Here is a 26951-nt window from a genome sequence, read left to right as displayed (position 1 = left end):
AAATATAATGGCCTTGGACAAAATACTATATTAAAATATGAAATAATGAATCTGAATAATAGGATATAGATAAAATACTCTAATGTTTATAATATAAAAAATTATTATTTACCAGATAGCTAATCAATTCCGTGCTAGAAATCTCACTTCACCTCCCGAGTTTGCGAAAACACCGTCAATTAAATCGTTATGGTATACTTAGAATATTTAACTTCTTGAAGTGAAGGAAATTCTATGCATTAATTGGATTTTCTTTCGCTAACTGTCACTTGTACCACTTCAAACTCTAGATCAGAAGTGAATTTTAATTCACAGTTAATTAACCAAGAAGAGCCAATTTCCACCTCCCTTAATCTCCTGTCATCTCTTTTGGTTCGCAATGGTACCAAATTAGAACAGAGTGACAACTTAAATTATTAACAATACACACTTAATGGGCAAATGAACACTTAAAGTTAGGCAACCCATACTACATCTCTGAAATTATTTTCATATAAATTGTTTATTATTTAAATACAAATTGTAATAAAAGTAACGACTGTTACACTCAGTCTCAGCGCAGTATTCAGATTTTTGTCACAGAACAATTGCTTGAATTTTAAGAATGCTGCCCTTGCCATTTCTATGCGTACCCTGATCTCTTGGTTTGGATCTAATTCTGTGTTGATGTAAGCTCCCAGATATTTATATTTTGTCACTCTCTCTATTTGCTGTCCACCAAGAGTTAGTTGTTCATTTATTATTGGACTCCTTTATACTATTCACTATTTATTGCATCTAGTAAAGTTTGTAGTTCTTCTATACTCTCAGCCATAATTACCGTGTCATAATTATTACATTATCTATTGGAAATGGAAAATTTTGGGGACATTCGATGGCTGTTCAAATTATGAGGTGGCGTTCTATATTTGAATAATCGACCTAGCAAAAATGATGAAAGAAGGTTTTGCTCAATGTGTAACACGAAGGAAGGGGAAGATGTGATACATTTTTTTGAAAAAATGGTTGGCGTTGAGACAGATTAGTTTAAAGTAATTTGTTAGAAATGAACTTAGTGGAGTGGAACTAGTTACTATGGTAATACAGGGACGGGCTGGGCTGAGTTATCAGGTTATTGTAGGTAGGCATGGCCATATGGGTATGAATTAGTGATTTAATTACTAAATCGATTAGCATGGTGTTGTTCAATAGAATAAAATTATTAAAATTAGCATTAATAATTTACAATACATAATTTACAATTCACACTATTCGTAAACTTTTAAATCCCCACAAATGTTAAACAACAAATTGCAACAAAACGTAAATTAAGAAAAAGATGGCAAACAACCAGGATGGACATAAACAAAAAAAATTCAATAAATCTATGGTTTGTTTTTTAACCATAAGGAGTAATTCAAATTTACCGCGCCGTAATGCTTGTTTGTAATTGATCCAACCGCAGGCAAGTTTACTCCACTAAATTATGACGTTTTGACACTAATGACATTTATGAAATTTTAATTTCATCCAATCCCATAAAAACTGATTATATTCTTATACATTAGCATACAATGTTTTGTTTAAGTTAATGCGCTGATGAAATATTGTAAAATTCCATTGGATTTTAGATATAATTTTATCATGAATATATCGCTTTCGTATACGTTCCGGACAATTTTCTTATACAATGTGATAAATAAACTCTAAAAAAAGGTAATCAACTTCTTCATAACAATCTAACATTTTTATATTGCAATTAGAAGAACAAAAAAATATATATTGGAAGTGAATTGGGAAAAAATATTATTCAAACATAAACAAATAAAGTTATGTTAGAATCGACATGTGAGGTTGTCCGATACTGATTACTGGATTACCGCAAGGCCGAGATAATCAACCAAAAAAGAAGATGTATTTGGTGACTTTTCGAGTAACTTTCTTGGGTGTGAATCTATCTTTTTAGTTTACTCCTCCTGGTTAAAAAACAAACCATAGCAAAGAAAAAAAGAATCTGCTATTTGACCTACAAAATCAATCTGTAAATAAATATTTGGGTGAACTAACAGCTACAGAAAACACTGATTATTCCTTATGGAAAGCCACAAATAATCAATAGGTCTCAACAGCATATCTTAACTATTAAAAAACCTAGGGGTGGACGGGCAATAACTAACACAGAAGAAGCCGAAATATTTTTAGATAATAATCTCACTGAAGTATTTAAACTTCACGAATCGAACACACCTTTGGAACATCAACAAAAAATGTCTGATTACATTTAGCACCTTATCAAATGGACTTACGACTTAATAGTGTTAAGATTACAGAAATTTATTCTCTAATAAACGAAATAAACCTTAAGAAAAGACGTGGTCGTAATCTAATAATCAGTAAAACTATTGCTATATGCTATGGCCATAAAAGCACTCCAGCAAATAATCAACGCAACATTAAGATTACACTACTTTCCCTATCATTGGAAAATTGGTCAAATAATAATAAAACTTTTGCCAATTCTGTCAAAACTAGTAAAGAAAGTTATACTTAAGCAACTGACGGAGAAAATTAATACCTGACCATCGATTTGGTTTCCGAAACAAACATGGCACCGTAGACCAGATTCATCGTGTACATCATCATTGAACTGAATTCTTCTTTTTGTAGTGCCTATCCGTTTCGAATGTTAGTTAAGAACTTCAATTTTTTCAGGAGTGTTTTTAATCTAAATGGGTCACACAGTATCTGAAACACACAAAGAAAAAAAGAGTTCAGCAGTGAATTGAAAACACTCTCCACGCTACTAAAATTGAAGGTACTAAATAAAATAAATTATGTTTTCCTTTAAGCCTTACAAAAGTAGCTTCCTCGTATTTTAAAACTCGGCTGTTCAACGTTTCTGTTTCAATCCCTTGTTAATTTGATTAAGTTGTGCACAAGTGCACTGGCTGCGCTTGTAAAACTCGTAGAGAAAACAAATAAATATACCGTTTTAATTGCATCTAGAAATTTTCTGTCATTTTCTTGGGCACCTTTTTCGTGTTACGATGTACTTTGTAAGCTAATTAGATGGCACGGCAAAGGACTCTCAAATATAATTTTACATTAAGTGGTGCTTTACGTTAAAAGGACATTTCTGATATCAATTAGGGCGTGATCTCCTCAGAAGTATTTCTCGTTAAAGTGATGCGTTTTGTCTCTAAGATTGTAATAACTTTATAATCAAATTCCCAATGTTTAATAGCAAATTCTCCTCAATATTCGAGTATTGTTCAGTGGAAGTACACTTGATTGGGGGCGTCGTCGTCATGGAAACGGAATTCAATTAAGTTTTTTTTTGTTTGCTCACGTACTTGTGGCTCATTTATTTGTATGTTAACTTTTTCATTTCTAAATACGAACTTTTTCTATTTTATTTATTTATATCTTGAAGTGCAAAGTTTTTAACGTCAAAGAGATTGAAATAATTATTATATTGTATAATGGAAACAACTACTAAGAAAATGAACTCCGTGATCATAACACAAAGAAAAAATGGAATATTTACATGCAAAACTAAATGGATACGTCAGAGTCTCGAAGACACTGATAGAATTATTAAACGAAATGAAAAAAATTTGCATTTTGCCTTTGCATTTTGTTGTGCCTTTAAATTGTACCTTTTACCTCAAATTTGACATTTCATGTATTTATAACCTAAAGATAGGTTAGTTAATACCACGCAGGCATAGACATCGAATACCTAGACTGAGTGATGCAATATAGACCAGCAGTGCGGTAGAGAATGAAATGCTTTCTAATGCGCAGAATTTATTGTCCACGTGCCTTCTCACTATGAAATACAAGTGAGGTAGGAACTTAAATATGAATTACATATTTTATGTAACACAAGTCGAGTGGTGGTTACAACATATTGTTTCTACTTTTGGACCTGGATAATTGGGATTCGAATGAAGAAAAAGTAAGAATGAAAAATAATAAGTTGGTAAATAATTCAAACATTTTTTTGATTATAGCTTTAACTATTTTAAACCCCATCACATCCCTCGCGTAACGTAGGGTTCATTGGATGGCTACTTCATAATGGTTTTCATTAACATATATGAAAAATATTGCAGCTATAATCATCTTGGTGGGAGTAAATAAATCTGGAAAACAATGCCAAACATTTTGTTCCCCATATTTTGAATACACTAATATATCTGTATCCAAAAAAGCTGCAGTGGCAATTATCTCTTTATCAATCGCCCAGGTTCCATCATCTAGCAGCGGATAATAACGCTTGAGAACATTTAATAGATAACGCAATTTGCACACAAAAACAAATAAACAACGTGCATGTAGGTAAAATCTTATAATCGTGCATATATCCTACAGTAGCCTCTGTATTATGCAGAAACATTAGAAATGAGAGAAGGATGTGTAAAATCCTCAAATGGTTTGTGAGTCTCAGTAATAAGTAAAATTGGTGGAGGTGCCGTAAAACTCCAAAAAATTGTCTAATTGTTTCACTATTGGTCAAACTGGAGAAACTAAACAAACACCCAAATATCTTTCTTTAACATAGGATATATTAAATTTTCCAATGTGGTACTTACTTTGAATTAGACAGCAAATTTTAGTACACAAAGTAAAAATTTAACGTTAAAATTTTACATTATAGTAAAATTATAACGTTAAAATTTTACTCTAAAGTAATTTAACTTTATAATTTTAGTTTAGAGTAAACATTTAACGAAGTAAAAATTTAACGTTACATTGGCACCCGTATTAAAGACAAGACACTATCGCGTTTTGCTAGGTTATTGAGGAGGTCTTTACAGTTCCTCTCCAGTTTTGATTTGGTGAGTTACCAAAATAGCTGCTTGACTAACTGTATAAATGTTGATTATCTTTGCTTTCTTTTGTAAATCTGCAATTTAATTCTTCTATTGTTTTTTTTGTGAGAACTGTTCCGATATTATTTATTTAGATTTCACCAATATTTTGTTTGTAGTATCTAATAATGCTATTTCCCTGTAGTTTGAGCAGCCTTTTTGTTTCCTTTTTTGTATATCGGGATGAACATTACATTGATCCACGATAAAGTCATTTCTTCTATCTCTAATGTTAGCTCGATTAAGTTATGAATTTCCCCAATTAGCTTTTCTATTCCATATTTTATACGTTCAGGATTTATTTCATTACCTCTAGGACTTTTGCCGTTTTCTAGTTTTATTATTTATGTTCTTATTTTTTATAGTGATGGAAGAGATACAGTTATTTCGTTTTTGTTTTGTTATTTTTTCTTCATTACGTCTTCTCCTTTAATATTCACTCAGAATGCAATACAAGACTATCTTCTTTTTAATTATTATACAGGGATGGGCATAAATCAGCTGGCGTCCTTAAAAACGACTCATGCGCGTATTCCACCGCTCTCTCAAGATCAGCCTACGTCCGTTAGCTAGCAACACGGTGGGCTGGGCATAAGCATGATACAAAGAATAACAGGTATGATACTCCCGAGCGCGAAATTGGGATGAGTTCGCGCATGACGTCACAATGAGAGTGATTTGAAATATTCCCCGTAAGAACATCGTCGCTCGGAACACAATAAATTTTTAATTGGCAATACATATAGGTAAATTGGCAATTGAAATATAGGTGTTTTATTATTTTGATTGAAAAAAATTAATAAATAATACAGCGAACAAAAAAAAATCTGTAAAATAAATTTGTGAATTTTATTTAAATTTTTTTTATACTTCGCTTTTTAATTCTGGGAAGGTAACCTTCGTACATTTTGCGAGCTCTCTTTTTATTGGCTTGTCTTATTTGGAACCAGTCTTAAGGAGAAAATTGATCCCTCGTCTAGTTGCACGTAAACAGATGAAAACAAGTGATCAGTAATTATCTGTAATAAAATCGACAAAACAAATAAAACACAAGGTTTTAAGTTAGTTTTTTGTTTACTTTTCTTTTATTTCTCATATCTTCTTTACTTTTTAAGTTTAATTTTTTAATTCTGAAATACATTCGAGGTCGAGAGATATTGTGTAATTATCTGTTCCACAATCCTCTTCGACCCTTTTAGAAAGCCTTTCCTGCCATCTAAGTTGATTTATAAATAAACTTTTTGATTGTGGTAGACGAAGAGAAGGAACAGCATCAGTTTAGTTTAGGTCTTTTTTTTTTAATTCATATTGCAGCAATGCAAGCTGCAAATTACTTTCAAAGTCTTGCGGTCTAAAGTGTTTGGAATAAATCCTTGAGGTTTTAGTATTAAATTTATCTTCACGGTAACAAATCATAACCCACAGTTTTTCCACTACCGAGTCCTTGAGAAAACAATGAAACCTACCAGATTTATCGACATCTTTTGTCTAATTATCACTCAAACAATTAGCTACTGCACAACACATTTAATGTTCACAAGATAAATTATTCCTAGGGAAAGTCCCAAAAAATATAGGAGGTGTATGAGTATATTTGAGTACTAAGTACTGACTCAATAAAAAGTAAACATCTCTCTCTCTCTCCAATGGCGCTACAGCCCAAATCGAGCCTTGTCCTCCTCCAAACTATGCCTCCAACCTTGCCGGTCACTCGCCGATCTTCTCGAAGTTCTCACGTCTAGCAAATTTTGCGCGATTAATTCAGAAAGGTACTTGGAGCTTTTACAAGAATAACGTGTAATTTTGGATAAAAATTTCCGATTCGAAGAATGAAACATCATTTTCCAAAATGACGGCGCCACTGCGTATTATGGTCTATAAGTTCGCGCTTTCGTAACGCAACATTTTCCTGGATAGTTCGATAGAGGTGAAAACGAACTGTGATCTCAAAGATCACCAGAGATCACTCCTAAAGATCTCAAACATTTGATCGCAATTGAGTTAGATCAGTTAGTTAGTCATCAATGAAGATCTTGCGATGCTCGCTCGTATTATTAATCCTATCAAAAAACGTTATTTGAAGTGTATTAAGATGACTGGTGAACGTTTTGAACACATATTGTGAATACATATTTTTGCGTTATAAAGAAATAAAACCAAAATTTCATAAATGTGTTTTTTTTTGCAAATTTTCCAGTTGACTTATGCCCAACTCTGTACAAATTAGTTCTAATATGTGTCTGAAATGTTTAATTGCGTTTTTAATTTTTTTTTTTTGACCCAATAAATTACCCCAAACATTCTATCTTCCCTCCGCTGTTAAAAAGGATAATAGTCGTCTACTTCAATTCTGAGATTTCTTTTCTGTTTTGTTTCTTGTAACGCTAGTATACGGACCACATATTTATTTAATTATTTTGAAAGTTGTTTTAGAGCTCCTTCATTGTATGTACCTCTTACATTTCAAGTTCTTACATATCTTTAATTTCCTCTGGTAATTTTTTCCCTGTTTGTTCTGTACCTTGTCCAGATGTATCCATCTATTGTTATTTTTCTGAACCCCCTCATGACCTATTTCTCTTTTTTGTATATATCTTTTAATTTATATTTATTTTTGATAATCAGTTTTTTATCAGCCATATTTTTAAGTTCTATTAGGCAAGTATTTTCCCTAGTTTCACTGTGCTCTTCATTGTTACTTAAATCTGTAAGAATCACACTACTCGAGTTGCTGTAGACTTCTTTTAACAGTCATTACACATATCCTGTTATTTGAGTTTTAATCTATTAGTTTCCTTTCCACTTCAGTTTTTCTGCATTTTCAATGGCATGCCAAGTTGCTTGGCTCGATTGCCGTGCAGTAAATTATGTTAAATAACGAGCAGTGAATTGTATTTGTACATTTATGTGACAGTCTCACTCACTTATATTCATTTGTTCTTTGATATGTATATTTGCAAAGATGGGTAAGACCTAGTTTAAAAAATGCAGAGTTTGTAAAAAAAAACGAAATATACTCTATTACACTGAAAAAAAAATGGAACTTTTTTTAACCAACATATTCGCTCCGTGCGTGACCATGGTAGGGGTAGCTTGAAACGATGCCAGCGTGCGTAGCGGCGAAATATGACAAAATTGGAGTCATGGAATCTTTTTACAGATAAATTTTATCAAAAATGTGTGCAAATACATGTTGCGTATTTAATTGTGCTAATAATAGCAAAAATAGTAAGTGTAGTTTTTATAGGTTCCCAAAGATTACATATAAATTAGAGAAAAGAAAAAGATGGATCCGTGCTATTAATATGAAAAAATATCACAACCTCATTTTTATGCAATTGAAATAGGAAATATTTAAATAATTTACCTTAAATGATATTTTATAAGACTTCAAGCTAACTGCAGAGTGCCTGATGACTTCAGCTTTTATATCATACCTTTTACTATTACTGTTTTTAATTATATGCTCTTTCACGTGAAAAACTTGATTTGCCAGTACTAGATTTTTCCCTTTCTTTTCCGTTGGGGTTAAAAAGATATATTATGATGAATTTTGAGAAACCCAGTTTTTAATACTACATTTATTTTGTACACAAACTGAAAAAATATAACTAAAAAGTTAATTATTAATAATTGTCAATTTCGCCTGTATTTAACAATGTCAAACATATGTCATATGTTTAACCTGAAAATTGGTAGGTCCAGAACAGTCAGATGAAGGCGGTAGGTGTCGCGTCAGTCATGATATTCATGATATTCTTCTTCTCCCAATTCCTTGCTTTCCGAATACTTTGCGTTGAAGGATTATTTTCAGTAATCTGTATTTAGTGCCGTTTCTCAATATGTGTCCAAGATGTTCTAACTTTCTCCTTTTAATCGTATACATCACTTCTCTTTCTTTTCTCATTTGAAGAGGGGGGAAATAATATAATTTGAAACATTATTTGGTTAAAATTAAACAAAATTTTGGCCAAACTTCATATTAGTGGTAGCTTCATTTTTTGAACTTGACATTTCTTTTAAATAATTTTCGACTATAATAGTTGGGTTTCTATTTCTGGAGAAAGTTCCTAATGACAATGGATAATTACGTATGTTCAATGAGAGATATTATTGTAAATGTGTGTATGGGCTCGTAGAACTTTCCAGCTTCATCGCAGTTGGCTACTACCTGACTACTACTAAGTAGTTGCTCTTTAATTTCGAAGGTATAGCTTGTAAAAGGATTCAGTTCCATAGTTTTCTAAAATTCTTTCAAAAGAGAGAAAGTCAACTTATTATGTAAAAAAAACAAAATTACTCTTAAATCGACTATTTCAGGACAAGAAAAGAAGATATACGGGAATGTAAGGATTGCCAGGTAATATTATTGAGAATGTGAGCCAACAAGATAAGTTGCATGTGAAAGGAAATAGGAGTAAAAACAAAAAAAAATACCAAAAGAGGGACCAAAAATAATCAAATGGTGGGTATTAAAAGACGAAAGAGAAGGTCTACTCAAGGCATAAATTGTGACGGGTAGCTCTGTTAGACAGCAGACTCATTAAAACACAGGTTTAGTTTTGTTAATTGAGAGTAAGGTATTATATTAGTTGTTAGGCAGAACAAGAAGAGTTAGTATGTAAAGACATATAATATTAGAAAATGTCTATCTAATAAACGATTTATCTAAATAAAATTGAATATCGCGAACGAGGTAATAATACAATATTTTTAGTATTTTTTGCATGGACATTATGTACTACTAATAGGAGTTGCTTTACAATAAAATTAGCAAACCGACAAAAGATATGGTTCTTATAAATAGATAAATAGAAGGCGATTGAGACATGCAGATTAAATTTTCCAACGATGATTTCTCCGTTGTTTCAAAACATTTAGGGCATTAAATTAGGTATTATTGTTTAACAACTCGGGTTATTAACCATAAAGTTTATAAAAAATGTATTACTTAACACATATTGCATTTTATACTAGAGTTAATTAGACCAACAACATGTACATATTAAATGATAATAAATTTATATAATTGGTATCAATATGCAATCTACTCAATGAACTGATTAATTATATTGCCCAATTTTACTAAAAACAACACAAAGTTTTATTTCCACTTTCTATTTGTTACAGCACAACTGTGATGATTTCGAAAATATCATATCAGGACAATGTCAGGCGTTAATAGAGGCCATCCACGAAAGAAGAAACCACTTAATAGAATTTATACGGCAAGAAAAAGAAATGAGAAAAGGAGTGTTAAAGGACCAAGTCGCCAGTTGTACACAACGGCTACAGCAAACTACTGCTCTTCTTCAGTTTTGTATAGAAGCATTGAAAGAAACTGATAGTTCTTCCTTTTTACAGGTAAGAATAATAATTTTGTCAGGTAGTTTTTAAATGATAATGGTTTTGTACGAGTATATTTACGGTTGTTTTTCCATTTAAACATATATTTTTTTATTAAGAAATATTTGTAGACGTTGGTGATTATTATTCCTTATTTTATATACGGTGCATTTAAGTTGTTCATAAAAAGCTAAGCTGTTCGCTAAGGCTAGTATATCTATATACTATAAATTGTTCAAGGAAATAACTTTTTCCAGGACTTTGAAGTATCCAGATATCTGACAAGCTTTATAATTAATATATACCTACCTATACTAAGAAAATCTGCATGTTTTCTACAATTTCTATTCTGTTTCTATTTTGCTATTGTTTTTTAATTATTAACAATTAAATGCGAAAAATGCAGTTTTTTCAATTTTCTTTTTACTCAGTAATATAGAAATATATGAGGAGTTTTTGCAACTTAATTTGGCTTCTTGAATCCCAGTCTAGTTTCTTGTTTATATCTAAATATTTTTTTTTAATAACTCGATTGACGCCTCAAGATTGTCGATTGAACCTACTTTAACCTGCAGTCAATTTTCAACATATTATTTTTTATGGAAAAAACTTAATTTTGGAGAGTCTTTGATACATGTCTTCGTTCATTATGTTTTTCAATTCAACAATTTTTCGATAATTTAAGAGCCGGTTCTTCGAACGCTAATCAAAACTTGATTGTAGTCAAATAATTAATTAAAATCAAATACGTCACATTTTGAGGTTAAGTTTACTGATTTATTTTATTAAAATTTATTATTTTGCGTTTTAATTTAAAATAAACCATAATTAAACTATTTCTGATGTTAATTTCATGTTTTTATTTACAAATCAATAATAATAATAAGCAATTTTTAATAATTTTGACAGCTGCTGTGACGTATTTGCTTGTAATTAAATATTTGATTACAATCAAGTTTTGATTAGCGTTCGAACAACCGGCCCTTAAAATCTTAATTTTCTAATGAGATATGCCAATTGTCATTTTTGAAAAATCATTTAAAGGGCTGGCATTCGATTTTGCTCACTCTATCTGCTGTTTCAACTCCAGTAAAAATGGTAGGGCTCTGGTACAAGTACTATAACCAAAAAAATTTTATGTGTTTTTTGTGGAGTACAGTGTTCAGTTGTTTGTGTTTTTTTCATTGTTTAAAGAAAGAAAAGAAAAGATAAAAAATAGAACCAGGAATTTTCTGCTTACTACATGATCTCTAAAGTATGATTCTTGATATTTGACGTAAGTGAATAATTTTTAAATTAAAATTAGTTATTTATAGCATAGCTCCGAAGATGGCTTTGTAAGCTGAAAGAGCTCAGCTAGGAATTCAAATATTTTACACGCTTCAAAAATATTAACTTTTATATCTTTTAATTTGTCGTAAGTAAGTGTGTACAAAACAATATCATCTCTATGTCTTTTCACATTTTTTTTTTTTTTTTGACAACGGTTGGCTTAGAAAAAAAATATTATTTATTTTTTTAAACTATTTGTTCTTTGACTAGTATTAGTTTTTTGTGTAGATATATTGAAATGTTTATGAAATTCGATGATGTGCTCGATATTTAAAAATGGCGAAATGCCCCTGAAGATGCTCTGAGTGTGAACGTACTTGGGCAAGATTTGTTGCTTTCTGTACATACGATGATCTTTATATAACAAATAAAGCCATCAGAAAGGGGAGAGAATATATTATGTTGAATCTCGAACTCGGTGGTTTCTTCCTTTGACATTGGGTATGTATATTACCATAGAAAAATAATAAGAGCGAGTTGAGCGAGTATATAAAATTCTATTGAGGGACAAACAAATATACATAAATATACATACATTTAAATATAATAAAATCTAAAGAGCTACAAATTTAAATATTATGTGATACGAAACCGATACGACAACCAATATTAAAATTAGTTTACAACAGGTAAACGACTTTCCGTAAAAACACAGCTGTTTTAAAAACTAAACATTACGAGGCAATATTTATAAACACATGTTAATAACAATTAGCAACACAGACATAAATATACTATAAAGTTTATAATATTAAAACAAAAGTAACATGTTTACAATAAAGTTCAATTAAAAAGTTCAAATCGTGATACAATATAAAATAATTTAACACCAAGTAAACGTACTTGATTTATAACAGCAACAAGATATGGTATATTGTACTTTACCCCAATGGAATGATAGCACCAACCGCTATCGAAAAGGTCTTCTTCAACGACATACAGGAAGCACAGAAGTATTGATGATGGAATAGCCTTCATTCCTACTGGATAGAACAACTGTCTGTAACTCACCGAGAAGCCTCCACGCCTACTGAATAGAACGACTGTCCCTAACAGACTAGTGGTGACTGAGTGGATAATGGTGACCGAGTGCCTGGCCGTTAGGCCAAGAGTTGTTTTGTGCAAGCTGACGCTAGGTGTGGGCGATAATTACCCAGCGATCTGCACTTTTAACGAAATCTATTTTTCTATAGCTCTTTGTTAACATACAATTTATGAAATAACAGTCCTTTGTCTGCAACAAAGTGTTACAACCGTTTATTGTTCTCTAGCGTCTGTGTTTTTGTACACGGAATATTGGTTAAATAAACGGGGAGAATAAAAACGAACTGTGCTCGATATCTGCCTTTTATTTGTAAAATTCCTATATATATATATATATATATATATATATATATATATATATATATACAGTGTGTAATAAATTCATTATTTAGGTTACTGTACTATAAAAAATTCCGAAACAGGTCAAATTTAAATTATAACTTGACATTCTTTAACGTGAAAATGCAACCCTTACCTTCAACCCCCTTAGAATGACAGGTACAACCCCCAATTTTTAAAATAGGAAGTATAGGCTTGTGATATATCGTTTGAAAGGTCTTTTCATTCTCCATTCAAAAATGTTGTCGCTTTCAAGTTTATTAAGATGAATTAAAATAAAATAAATTAAAATCATGTGGTTACCGAAATTCGCTACAATACAATCAAAAACTAAAATGTAATGCAAAACGTAATAAAATGTAGAACACGAAAAAGAACTATGAATGTTAATGAAGTAGATGTTCAAAATGTTCACCGCGAACGTCTTGGCAACATCCTAATCTCAAATAAAACTGTCATCTAAGATTATTTCCTGGATCAGGATATAAATTTGCCAACGTTGGAATGACATCATTTTGAAGTAGTGCCAAATAATTGTTGCCATTTAAGTTGCCCTCAATGAAAAAGGGACCAATGATATTGTTTCCTACAATCCCTGCCCAAACATTAACCTTTTGAGGGTATTGAGTGTGTTCTTCTCTCATCCAGTGAGGATTTGCCGTGGCCCAGTAGCGGCAATTTTGCCGATTAGCATGACCGTTAAGTGAAAAAGTACACTCATCAGAAAACATAACGTCTTCTAATTGGATAATATTGTTATCCAACATGTCCATCATTTGCTCACAAAAAAAGTTCTCCTATCAAAATCGTCTTCCATGAGCTCCTGAGTAGGTATCATCTTATAGGGATGCAATTTATTTTCTTTTAATATGTTTACTATTGATGTATGGCTAGCATTGAATGTAGTGGATGCCTGTCTACTCGATGTATGTGGATTTTCCTGAAACTCAAGCAACACATCTAATTTGAGTTCATCACTCAGTGCATTGGCAGCTGCTTTTTTTATCTGCCTTACTTGACCAAACTCGCGAAACTGCTTCTCTATTTTACTTATTGTTCCTTGGGATATAGGCGGTAAATTAGGAAATTTCTCATGAAATAGGCGAGTTACTTCCTGTTGTGTTCGGGTGTTATCTCCGTAACCAATCATTTGTAAAACTCTTATTTTATGCATTTCCGTTAATCTAACCATTTTTCAGAATTGAATTGAACGAACTTTTTACTTAAATTAAAATACTGACAACTTAAATAAAACAATTTACTAATGCGTGTTAAAATAACGTTGCCACGGAAATTCTTTAAAGTTTTTTAATGGTTACCATCTAAAAACCACATTGCTATGGTTTTTGTTCACTTTCTCATTATCAAGACCTAAACGGGAAATAAGTTTTGAGTATATTTTAGCGAATTTGAATGGAGAATGAAAATACCTTTCAAACGATATATCACAAGCCTATACTTCCTATTTTAAAAATTGGGGGTTGTACCTGTCATTCTAAGGGGGTTGAAGGTAGGGGTTGCATTTTCACCTTAAATTATGTCAAGTTGTAATTTAAATTTGACGTGTTTCGGGATTTTTTATAAATATGTACAGTAACCTAAATAATGAATTTATTCCATTTGGCTTTTACACACTGTATAATAAGTGAAAGCTATTTTTTGAAGTTTTTTTGAATTTTTCAGTTTATTCTTTGCTTATTTTTATCCCTATTAAACAACTTTACATTTTCATTAAATGCACTCGATTCTACCAAATAAACTGTCACATACATTGCGACCTATACATTTTGTTCCGTTTTCCAAAAGGAAATTACTTTATCAATGGAAACCCTAAATATAAAACAAACGCATTATTAAATTTCCATTTGATGTCAAAACTGAAAACATTATTGGTTTCCACTGGAGTAAACATGAGTATAACGTAAGCGGAATGTGGGTTAGCGATATCCGTAATTTACGTTTTGTTTTTCGCTTTTGTAAACCTTATACGTCTCCCGCAATTTTGTTTCTTATCAGCTTTAACAAAGCATAAATTCCTTTATCTAAATGTTCATGTTTTCGCTAAATACACTCTTTGAAGTACGAAAGTTCAGGAAATATGTTGTTTGGTGTTTGGTTACATGTCTTGAAGAAAATAGACAGGTTTTGATGTACATATGTCCGTAATTCTGTATGCTGTTAATATTGTGTAACGTTACTGATATTATAGCTGAAAATTATGAGATATACATATGGTAAAGGATAAACCTTACGTAGAAAAAATAATGAACCACGTATTTGAAGAAGTTAGTGCTAATACTTATACGACTTCGAATTACAGCTTATGGAAGAGAATGGTGTACACAAAAGATAAACAGGCATGAAGTTTTCCATAACGAAATATTTGTAGCCGCTTATCTATTACGAATTACTTACTATTATAGCGAGTATATAAACAGAAACTTTAACCAAAAGACATATTTTAAAAATATACTCTTAAAGGATGAAGTAATTGTAGATCATAGGTCTGCATAAAAAAAGCATTATGGCTGATAAGTTTTGCTTACAACTTACCAGTTGCTAGTTTTGAGGCTGCCAGTTTTAAAAAAAGCGGGAGCATTTTGTACTTATTTTCTCATACTTATTAGATAATAGTAAAGTGTATTTGTTTTTAATTATTTGCATAGAAGCAGGAATAAAATAAGATATCTCAAATACACGTCTATGTTATGTCGCAGATGGCTCGTCTTGTAATGTTTAATTTTTAAAACCGCTGTGTTTTTGCACACAAAATCTTGTTTAAATGTACGGGGAGAATCAAAACTAACAATATGTCTGTTAATATATTACAAATGTTTAGACACAGTGGCGAAACTTTAACAGATAAACAGCTGAAATCATAAACCATCAGTATGTGGATTTAGTTTGACTATATTTATATACATTTTATTTAGTGTTGGCAGAGAATTATAAATTCCAATTATGTATGCAAAATTTCGATAAAGTGGACAAAAAATTCTTTCTTTAAATTCCTTGCGCTGTAAAAGTTCCGAGTTGGACTTCTCAAATCGTTCCCAAAATTCGATTTCGTAACTGGAAACAAATTTTAAATTAAAATTAAGGTTTATCCCAATTAACTACTTTAGACAACATTTTCAGTCAGTTGTCATTTTTTGAAAAATCTGCATTGCATAATATTTGGATTTCTTTGTTCCCGATTCTGTAACCACGACCTTTACGTACTGCTTGTTTCTTTTATACAGTAGGTGTAAAACTTCTTCGACTTGGATGCGATCGAAAGTCTTTGTCAGGTCTAGAAAACATGGATATGCGAGAAAACGATTTCCGAAGTGGAAATTGAAACGTCAATAAACGTACTTTAACCTTTAATTGTGGCTTATTCCCATTTAAATAGTAATTACTTTAAAAATGCCACAAGAAAATAGCTTCAGAACAATATTAGATTTCATGTGTTTCTGATTGAATTTTTAGTTTGTTTTGTAAAGACTTTTTTACTTTTAAATTTTTAGTACTTTATCGCTAAATATTACATAATTTTCTTCCATCTTTCAGTTAAAACCTCGCTACAGTATTATTTAGTTATCCTCAGTTACATTATCATACTATTAAATTTACTTAAAATTGCAATAACTTAAATTTAACGTCAATATTTGTAGTTGTGTAATTTTGAATAGAAGGTTAGTTAATTATACCTCTTTTAACGATGTGAAAACTAAATTATAAAACTAAAAGCGGAACATAAGCATCAGTGGCACGTTATTTGGCTTTAATTTACGTCGTGTTTCGATGAGTTTTATTAAAGTTTGTCGCAATTATTGTGTATTCTTGGCTTCTCATTATTCCTTCCTTATTTATTTATTTATTACTTATTAAATATTAAATTTTTGAAAAGGTATTTTATGTACCATATTGATATGTCGTTTTAAATCTGTTTCTCTTATTTCCTACCGTTATAAATGCTTACCCACCTTAAATGATTTCCTACACAGAAACTCTTCTGACAAACGAAAACTGGAGATTCCTCAGACGATTTAACTCAATTCAACTAGTCCAAAAATGCTACCTAAGGGAGCTAGAGCTCTTTGAAGATGGCGCCTTGTAAGTAGTGTTACGATAAATTCTGACCCAAAACCGTAAACATATGTATTACTAATATTCTCATTCATTCGCGAATTTTCTAGGTAATACCTACCTGACACACGATGGGTCCCCCTCCGCTATAAAAACAACAATCAAACTTTCTGGAGACGAGCCGATGTAAAAATACCAGTTTTTAAAATGGGCAGTCAGAAAAGAAGATCGCGACGCGTTTCAAATGTAACGTCCGATAGATAAATTATGTAATTATTAGTCAAATAAATTGTTGTACAGTGGTTTAATAAATTGATATAAATTATTGTGTTTTAGTAAATTAAAATAAAAACAATAAATTAGAATTAATAAAGACATAACAGTAGTTTTCTTCGAATACCTCCAGAACCCTTGTATTTAGAAAAACAAAAACTGGTACTTATTTCGACCGCCTCTTCCAATCCAGTGGCTTTCGTAGTTTTTATCAAGAAATTCTCGTACATTCCTGCTAAAGTTGGCCAGCCAGTCGTCATGTAGAAACTATAAGTTTTGTCGCATATTTAAAGGTACATCATTTAACAAATCATGTAAAATATTTTGCAGGAAATGTAAATAATCAACACCATTTAAACAAGCAGGCTATTCCACGGGCCCAAGTGGATAATCATCAACTACTCCTATCCAGACTGCTAAACCTATGCTGATGCTTAAATTCTAGAACAACGTGGGGATTGTCACCAACGTAGGAATAATAATGTGCATTATGAACATTAAAATTCCAATTTAGTGAATGTAGCTTCGTAGTAAAACAAATGTATCTGAAAAAATATTCATTTTGATTTTTCTGATTTTGTAACCTAATAGCCACTTCTTCACGAGCAGGAAAATCTCCTTGTATTAGTGCTTGTTTCTTTGTTAAATGAAAAGGATATAAATTTTCGTTGCGTAAGATATTTTCTGCCGGAGATTTTGAAATTGTGGGAGACATGGTGGGATACATGGCAGATAGTCTTCGAAAGCTAGTTTCTAAATGTTTCTCATCTTTCATTACAATTACATCTTCATGTGCTGCTGTTACATTATAATATCGCCCTGATTCATAATTCTTTGGGAACACTGAACTTAAATTGAGAAATTTTTCAGCGTATCTACGTTACTGCTCGAACGTTACACCTCATTTTGCAATAAACTAAATGCATACCAACGTATTCCTCATTAGTAAAAACCATTTTTGCTGAATTGAAATTGTTGTGTTTGAATACCACAAATTAAAAACTAAAAGAGAAACTGTACGAACTGACAACAATTTGACAATGAAAAACGTAGGTTATACTTCTGTTGACATTTCAAAGGCAACTAATGCAAAAAATATTAATTTAACTTTCATGATGAAAAAACGAAAAATTTTCAAATTGATTTTTCTTGAAAACGGTGTATCCTACCGACTTAAAATACGAGTACCTTTTAGTACTAAATACCTGAAAATTTAATAATTTAGTTTCAAAAATGGTTAAAAGTTAAAAACAAAAAGTTAGGTTAGGTTATGCGTTAAAATAACCATTGACCTACCCAAAACAGCGGCCTATGACCGCTACTAGAAATTAACAATTAACGAAATCGATTCAGCTCTAGTGGATAAATAATCGTACCAGTGTTAATTTTTTTAATAAAAGTGTTCTGGAGGCATTTAAAAAAAATTTATTGCAAGCAGCCGTCTTCAAAGAGCTCTAGCTCCCTTAGGAAGCATTTTTGGACTATGTGAATTAGATTAAATTGTCTTAAAATTATGGAGAGTTTCTGGACACCCTGTATATACACGGTGATTCATTAAAATTGTTCAATCTCCGAGTTGCAGATTCTAGACCTCAAAATATAATGATTCTGCCCAATTTATCTTTTACAAATATTGAGAGTTTCCGAGATACAGGGTGTTTAAAGTTGTAATATGGATTTTAATTTTCGCAATAACTTTGTATGTTCTCACAATTTCATTTAGATCTTCAGATCTTCATCTTTCAGCCGCTCTATTGTTCTTTATTTATGAATCTGTTTCTCATTATTTTTTTAATTCCCTCTCCTCTCAGCATTCTACGATTAGAGGGTTTTACCCTTTTTCTATTATTGGTATTTAATGGTATATAATTAAATGCTGTCCTTCTCCTAATGGTCTAATTCTCTGGTATATTTTTTTTCCTAATATATTTGTAAAAATTTAAGCTATTTTTTGTATTAGTCTTTTGTTTTGCGTAAATCCAATCTGATTTGCGGATATTTTTGTTTCCACACACCATGAAAGTTATTACACTCAAAATAAATAATGTAAATCTATGTATTAACTTTCTCGTTGCATTTTCTGTGGAATGAGAGTAGAATAGAGGCAGTCATGTTGACCATCATGATAGAGCCAAAGAGCCTGCAATTAAATAGTAATCGTTGGCCTATCCTAGCAAAAAAACTTCATAAAGTAGAATAGATCAAACTAATATAATTGTGCATACACCACCCTGTTACTGTAATAATTATCATTTGTTTTTATGGAAGTAATTAAACCCACTTTATCTTGGTTGTGGTCATTTCACATTTCGAAATTTATAGTTTTAATACCAAACACACAAACCTCAAAACATCAACTGACCGTAGGCTACACAAATTTTTGTTTTTATTTGATTTACACTGACCATAGCCAAATGTCGGGTTATATTATCATTTCCGCAATAATGAAAATGGTTGTGGTTGTGTTGCAGCCCAAATTGAAACGGTGTGTCTATAAAATACTTTATGAGTCTGGCGCATAAACATAGTTTTATTCCGTGGAAATTAAATGCTTCGAACGTATTTTACGTTTTAAAGTTTTAAAAACATGTAATTGTTGGAGCTAGTAAAATTTGTTGTGTTCTCGTATACTAGTTTTATTATACAAAATGTTTCGTATTTTGGATTGTTTCATTTAATAGAGTATGGAAAATTGAGTTGTTTTTAATTAATATTCAGTATTGAAAATCGTTTCCGTATTCCAATAAAAATACGGTATGATTAATAAAAATATTATTCGTTTCTTTACAAGAGATAACGTAAATCCATCCTTATTAGGTTTTAAGTAAACGATATGACGCACTTTCAATTATTTATATATTTTTAAATTTCTTTAATCCTTCTTCTTCCACCTCATCAACCCATCTTATACGCGGTCGTCCTCTCCTTCTTCTGTCCTCTGGTTTTGAGAAGGTCAATCTCTTTGTGTACTCATTGCCTAAAATCGTAGCAATGTGTCCAGCCCATCCTAATCCTTAACAAATTTTACAATATCTGGATCTGTGTATAATTCAGAGTTATACCTTCGACGCTATAGGCCATTTTCATTTATTTACGGCAGCAAAAATCTTTCAAAGTATTTTATTCTCAAAGATACCAGTAGTTCATCTTTTTGTTTCAGTCCCACATATCCAAGCCGGTCTTATTAAGGTTTTGTAAATGTTGAGCTTTACTTCACGTTCTAGGTTTTTGTTTATTAGATGTTTCTAAAGACCATGGAGAGTTCTGTATATATTGCTACGCACCTTTTTACGTCGTTTGTTGCATTGGTTGTGTTTACTAGCGCTCGAAGATATGTGAATTATTTAATTTGCACAAAGGTATAGTTGTTAATTTGGATTCCCTGTTAAACATTTTGAGGGTTTTTTGCAACCAACAAAAATTTGGTTTTTTCGGCATCTACGGAAAGTCATAATTCACTTGCCGCGTTCGTACACGTTGTAAAACACTGCACCTATAAGCCTATGCACCTAATGCATCTAATACACCTTATGGTCCCTCATACGTCTGCCTACTATATCGATATCTTCAGCGAATGCGAGAATTCGTGTCGATCTATTGAAGATAGTTTGATTCAATATAATATTTCTCTTCCTGGCTGCCTTTTCCAATGCAATATTAAAGAGAAGATATACCAGCACGTCTCCCTGTCTTAGACCATTATTAATATCAAAAAATGTGTAATTCTAACGAACGAGCTTACGTTTTGCATTGTTAATTTTATCAATTTAATGAACTTAGGTTGGATCTCAAAGTCTGCCATTGCACTATATAATATATATTTAACATTCCAATATTTTTACAATCTGTAATATAATTACAATATGTAAATTATCTGACAATATTTAACAATATAAATATTATTAAAGAAAAAAAATGTCTTAGGGAATATTGCCCATTCACAATTTCCTGTAAAAAGGAAGAGGATACAGAATGAAAAACAAAGAAATAAAAATACTCTGTTACGCAGACGACGCAATATTGATAAGCAGATTGCATCAGTATTGAACAAGTAATGGAAATAAAATACCTGGGAATTACACTGTCTAGCTATGGAGACCTGGACAAAGAAGCGAGAAATCAAGTACAAAAAGCAAATAGACTGGCAGGATGCCTTAATAACACTATGTGGCTAAACAGACACATTAACACTGAGATGAAATCAAGAATTTATAAAGCCAGTGTAAGACCAATAATGACATATGCTTCAGAAGCAAGACCTGACACAGCCACAAATTAAAGGCTACTGGAAACGGCAGAGATGAGACAAGAATTACAGGAAATACGCTGAGAGATCGACAGAGAAGTGAAGACATTAGAAGAAAATGTAACGTATAGTGTATAAATGAATGGACACAAAATAGAAAAAAGAATGGAATAACCACATAAGCAGAATGGAGGAGACCTGTATCGTCAAAATAGCAAGAGGTAAGTCACCAATCGGCAGAAGAAGTATCGGACGACCTCGAAAAAGATTGAATGACAAACTTCCATAGAGGTATTAATCCAAATCCTGTGATCCAAATACATTTCCAATTATTTTATGTCGTCTTTCTGTGGCAGAGGTTGACCTTTTAACGATACCGGAGGACAGTTTCCCTTGCGAGTTGTAAATGTTACCAGCGCAGATTTTGTCTCGTTTGCTCCTAAACGCCACATGTCGTCTTCATAGGTTGCCGTTTGGCTTTTGGCGATGTAGGTACGTCCGCAGTGAATATCAGATACAGCACTGGTCTGAGGACACTATTTTAAGGGACTCAAGCCATAATTGGTCAAGCTATAATAAAGTCTGGTATACTCATCGTGATGTTTTACAAGGTAATGGCAGTCTTGTAGGTTGGACCTTAAGATTTGGAAGTAATTTTTGGAAAAGGATTTTTTGATTTTGTATAAAAGACCATTATGCCAGACTTTGTCAAATGCCTGGGAGATGTCTAAGAAGATTTGGCTTAAATCCAAAGTAGTCATGACTTATCATTTGTTTGTCAAATAAAATTGACTCTATACTGGAACAGCAGTTTTTCCAATATTTTAGACATATAGAGAGCAGGCTAATAGGTCTGTCTATTTTGGAATTAATATTATTTGGGCTAATTTCCTAGACCTAGAGGAAAATGTCTTGTTCTTAAGTTAGTTATACAGTTGTGTTAGGAGTTATACAGTTGTGTAAAATAAATTAGGGCTTTTCTTAAGATTTAAGATTCTTACAGGAATTAGGTTATACCCAAGAGACTTTTTGGGGTTTAATTTAGTGTGAATGATATTCACTGGCTGAAAAGGCTGAAAAACCCTTTTACGATGTTCAGTATAATTTCGGCTTTCTCTATATATTGCTTTTTGCCCATGCGACATCTTCAGTGCGGATTGGTGGAGAATTAAAGACGTTCTATTTGCCTGGTTGCTTTCCAGAGTGAATATTCGGTATTTAATAACGTTTTTAACTATACTGCAGCTCTATTCAGATTGGTCTTGTATTGTGGTGCTCTTGTCAGCTGCCATCTACGCCTTAATATTCGTTTCTTAATAATTTTTTATTTGATTTTATTGGGTAGTTCATGAGTAAGGCGGTTTGTTTTCTTGATTGTCGTTGTTTCTCATGCAGATTCTTGTATGGATTTGTTAAGTTTTTCTGTGGCATTGTCAATTTCCAGGTTTGTTTGTACTAAGATACTTATTTAGTTCTATATATATACAAGGATTTCCACAGTTTTCACTGTATTCCTTCACTCAACCGTTTTCTCCAATTTTTTCTGTTTAGCCAGTCCCCTTCCTGTAGGTTTCTTCTACTCATTGCTTCGTCCACTTCATCTCTGAAAGATCTTCGGGATCAGCCTCTCTTTCTTCTTCCTATAGGGCTCCACTCTGTTATTCTATTTATCCACCGATTTTGGTCTGTTCTTCTGACATGTCCGTACCAGGTTAACCTCTTCTGTTCGATGTAGTCTATTATGTCGGAGTTCATTCCCATTCTCCTCTTAATCTCCATGTTATTTATTCTATCTCTTCTTGTTACTCTGCAGCTTCTCCTTAGGAATTCCATCTCTGTTGCTCTTATTTTGTTTTTGGTTTTCTTATTTATTGTCCAATTTTCACACCCATAAGTGAGAATACTTCTTGTCATGGTATTATATATTTTTTTCTTTGTTTTCATGCTGATGTTCTTATCCCATAGTACCGGGTTCAATTTTCGTATGCAGTCTCTTGTTTGTCCTAGTCTATTTTTTATATCTTCCTCCGTTGTTCCTTTGTTTGATATTATGAAACCTAAATACTTGTATTTGTCTGTTCCTTTGATTTGTTTACCTTCGTCTATTTCCAGCTGTTTTATTTCTGTATTCTCCGTTGGTATTCAGTTTTCTCTAGGTTTATTTCCATCCCATTCTTTGTATATTCCTGCGATCCTCGTCATCCTCGTCTTGTGCGATCACTATTTGGTCGTCGGCAAAACTTAGCGTATATAGATATTCGTTCCTTACTGGTATACCCATTCCTTCGCACTTTCTTTTCCACTGTTTCAGGGTTTTTTCCAGGAATATTTTGAACATGGTGGGGGATGTGGAGCAACCCTGTAGTAGTCCCTTTGTCGTCTTAAATGGACTGCATATTCTATTGTCCGTTTTGATAGCTACTTCGATATTCTTGTAGAGTGCTTTTACCGCGTTTATTAATCTTCGTGGAACTTCGATGTCTTCCATTGCTTCCCATAGCTTGGTTCTAGGTATTAAGTCATATGCCTTCTTAAGATCAACAAAAGCCAGATGGACGGATCTATTTTTGGTCATTCTTTTTTCTATTAGTTGTTAGACCGTGTAAATGTGATCTAAGCATGCTTTCCCCGCTGTGAAACCTGCCGGGTTTTCTCCGATTTTATCTTGTATATATATTTCTAATTTTTTCTTTATGGTCTTTCCATACAGTCTGCCTATAGTCGATATAATGCTGATTCCCCGATAGTTTTCGCAGTTTTTTCTATTTCCTTTCTTGTATATTGATGTCATATATGCTTGGGTCCATTCTTCCGGTAAGTCTTCTCCATTCAGTGGTCTCTCAAACATTTTATGTATCATACGGAATAACTTTTCCGATCCGTTTTTTTTTATCAATTCATTTGGCATTCCGCCGGGACCTTCTGCTTTTTTGTTCTTTAGAGTTTTGATCGTTCTTTTTACCTCAGCTAGGCTTAATTCGATTTCGTCATGTGTGTAGATTTCTATTCCGTCTATTTCTGATTCTTTGAATTCGGGGCGGTCTTCGGTTAGCAATTTTTTATAGTATTCTTGCCATTCGTTTTCTTTGATTTGACCGATCTTGATTTTCTCTGTCTTATTTCTTTGGAGCGACTTTAAGATGCGCCATGACTCTGAATTTCTCGTTCCTCCTATGTGCTGTTCTATCTCTGTGCATGTTTTTTCCCATCTTTCATTTTTTTCATTTGCCACTTTTCTTTTCACTTCTTTATTTTTTTTTCCTGTATAGTTCCAAGTCCTCAGTTCTAATTTATTAATTAGTAACTGTCTGAATTATTCCCAGTTTGTGGATTTGTTAGTTAATGTAGCAGATGATATTCTGTAAAGGATTTCCGTACTTCTATTAAAACAGGAGAATGATCAAAAGACAGATCATATCAAGAAGAAGCCCTCAAGTTGTTGTTTGGTAAACCCATAGTGATACCAAAATCTACCAGATCTGGTATTTTATTTCTGTCAGTAGGCCAGTAGGTAGTTGTAGTAGGATTGTTGGTTTCCCTATTGTAGTTTGCTAAAAGATTATTTTTAGGTAGGTACTTCCTGAAATTTTTGAAAACCGTTTAGCCGTAGCATGTTGTTTAGATTGTATTTCTATATAGTATTAGTACTGTGCATTTTAATAATGCAAAGATATTTATATATTTAGATTTGATTATAATTTTACACTAGAATTTTATTACCAAATTTTGAATTTATTGATCTTTTGTGGTCATCTTCACTATTTTGGTTTAGTTTCGCATCTTACTTCAATGCCCAGCCCAACCAACTTATTTAAAAGCTGAACTGATGTCAGAGGTTTGTAGTAATACATTACTAACTAAAAAGAATACTAACCATAGAAAAACCGTTACCGAATTGTTATACGGTTCATGTAATGAATATGTCCATATTCTCCCCCTTTTATGTCGCAATTTGTTTCATAACCTTTGACAGCTCTTATATGGTATAAAATTATTTTATTTAGAGATATAAGGGTAATTTTAGTTTATTTGGTTATTATTGTGTCCTAATCACCCAGGTATCATCAACATTTTGCTGTACTTTATGCCTATTATCATTTCATTATGGTCGTTAATACTAATTGTGCATCATTTATGCATATATATCTCAAAAGAGCAATTTTCAATTTATACCTGGTAATAAATTTTAGAATAGGATATAGGCTCTACCGGTTTCTATTTAAATCACTCTTAGACAAGTTGCCCACAAGTTTTCTGCTAAACAAATAATTGTTATGATGTTTTACATGTTTCATTTTTTCATGGTCAATTAATGGATTATACAGTAAATTTTATTAATCTTGTTTTAATTTAATTTTATTAATCTTATTAATTTTATTAATCTCTATATCTCTCTCAATAATACTTGTTCTATAAAACTTTGGATGTAATTTGAGTGTTTTGAGTAACTTAAGGAAGGATTAAGTAGCTCAGCAGGAACCATTGCCGGTGCTAACCTTAAATTGGGGGGAGGGGTCAAACCCATTTACAAATCATGTAAATGAAGAAACACATACAAAAACTCTTTAGATAAACAGTAAAATAAGTACAGCGGTAACAGAATATTTTGATAAAGAACATCAAGTAGACATAGTTCGAAGTAGAAAATACGTGACAGAAACATTTAACTTGACAGAAAGTGCAGCTCAGAGCACTGGCCTAAAAATTAATGACAGCAAAACAAAATAGCTATCCACTAACAAATCAGCAGAACTAAGATACCTCCAAAAGAGGTCATCTCGGTTAGCTAATTACGTTAGAAATATAAGTAAGACAATTAAAGGAAGAATACATATTGCAGGTGAAGCATACAATGGACTATTTAAATACCTGAGAATACTAAAGAAAAAACAATGTCAAATATATAAAGCTTTTATGATGCCAATCTAGCATATACATCAGAGACACGGATGTTTTCTAAAAGCGACAATAACTGTTTAATATGTTCGAACGAAAAATTGTAAGGTGCATGGCATTCAGCACAACAATGTCTAACGCAGACGATATAATTTCGAAATCTGCACAGCTTATAGAGAATCAACATTGTTACATTTATAAAAACTGGACGATTGTACTAGATTGGCCGTGTGACACGGATGCAGGAAAATAAAATACCCAAGAAAATAACTAAACAAATACTAAAAGTGAGAAGCCCAAAGAGGTGAAAAATAAAGCGCATAAGAGGTTGAAGTCTAGGATCATCTTGCAGCAAAGGGATCTGAAGAGCAGCCAAGTTCCATAAAATGTTGTCGAGGCAATGATGATAGTATCTTGTTCTATCATGTTCGTTATTTATTGATTCCATGTTTATTGTTTTTGTAATGTTTCTCTCCAATCCTTTCTTTTTATCCAATTCTTATACACCAGCCGCTTGTTTGTTCTCTAAGGGTTGAACTTATTATTTT

The 26951-nt window shown here is 32.1% G+C and overlaps 1 protein-coding gene across 2 annotated transcripts in view; it reads left to right on the top strand.

Annotated features, from left to right (window-relative positions):
* Positions 1–26951, top strand: part of Trim9 (E3 ubiquitin-protein ligase Trim9) — a 396351-nt gene that overhangs the window by 286054 nt on the left and 83346 nt on the right. For both annotated transcript variants that reach the window (XM_072526279.1, XM_072526278.1), the window contains exon 3: positions 9987–10220. In XM_072526279.1, coding sequence (XP_072382380.1) covers positions 9987–10220 — 234 coding nt within the window. The remainder of the gene's footprint in view (positions 1–9986; positions 10221–26951) is intronic.

The sequence above is a fragment of the Diabrotica undecimpunctata genome, chromosome 3 (genome assembly GCF_040954645.1).
Source record: "Diabrotica undecimpunctata isolate CICGRU chromosome 3, icDiaUnde3, whole genome shotgun sequence".
Lineage (NCBI taxonomy): Eukaryota > Metazoa > Arthropoda > Insecta > Coleoptera > Chrysomelidae > Diabrotica > Diabrotica undecimpunctata.
Note: the sequence above shows the minus strand (reverse complement) of the source record. Positions and strands in the feature narration are given on the sequence as shown.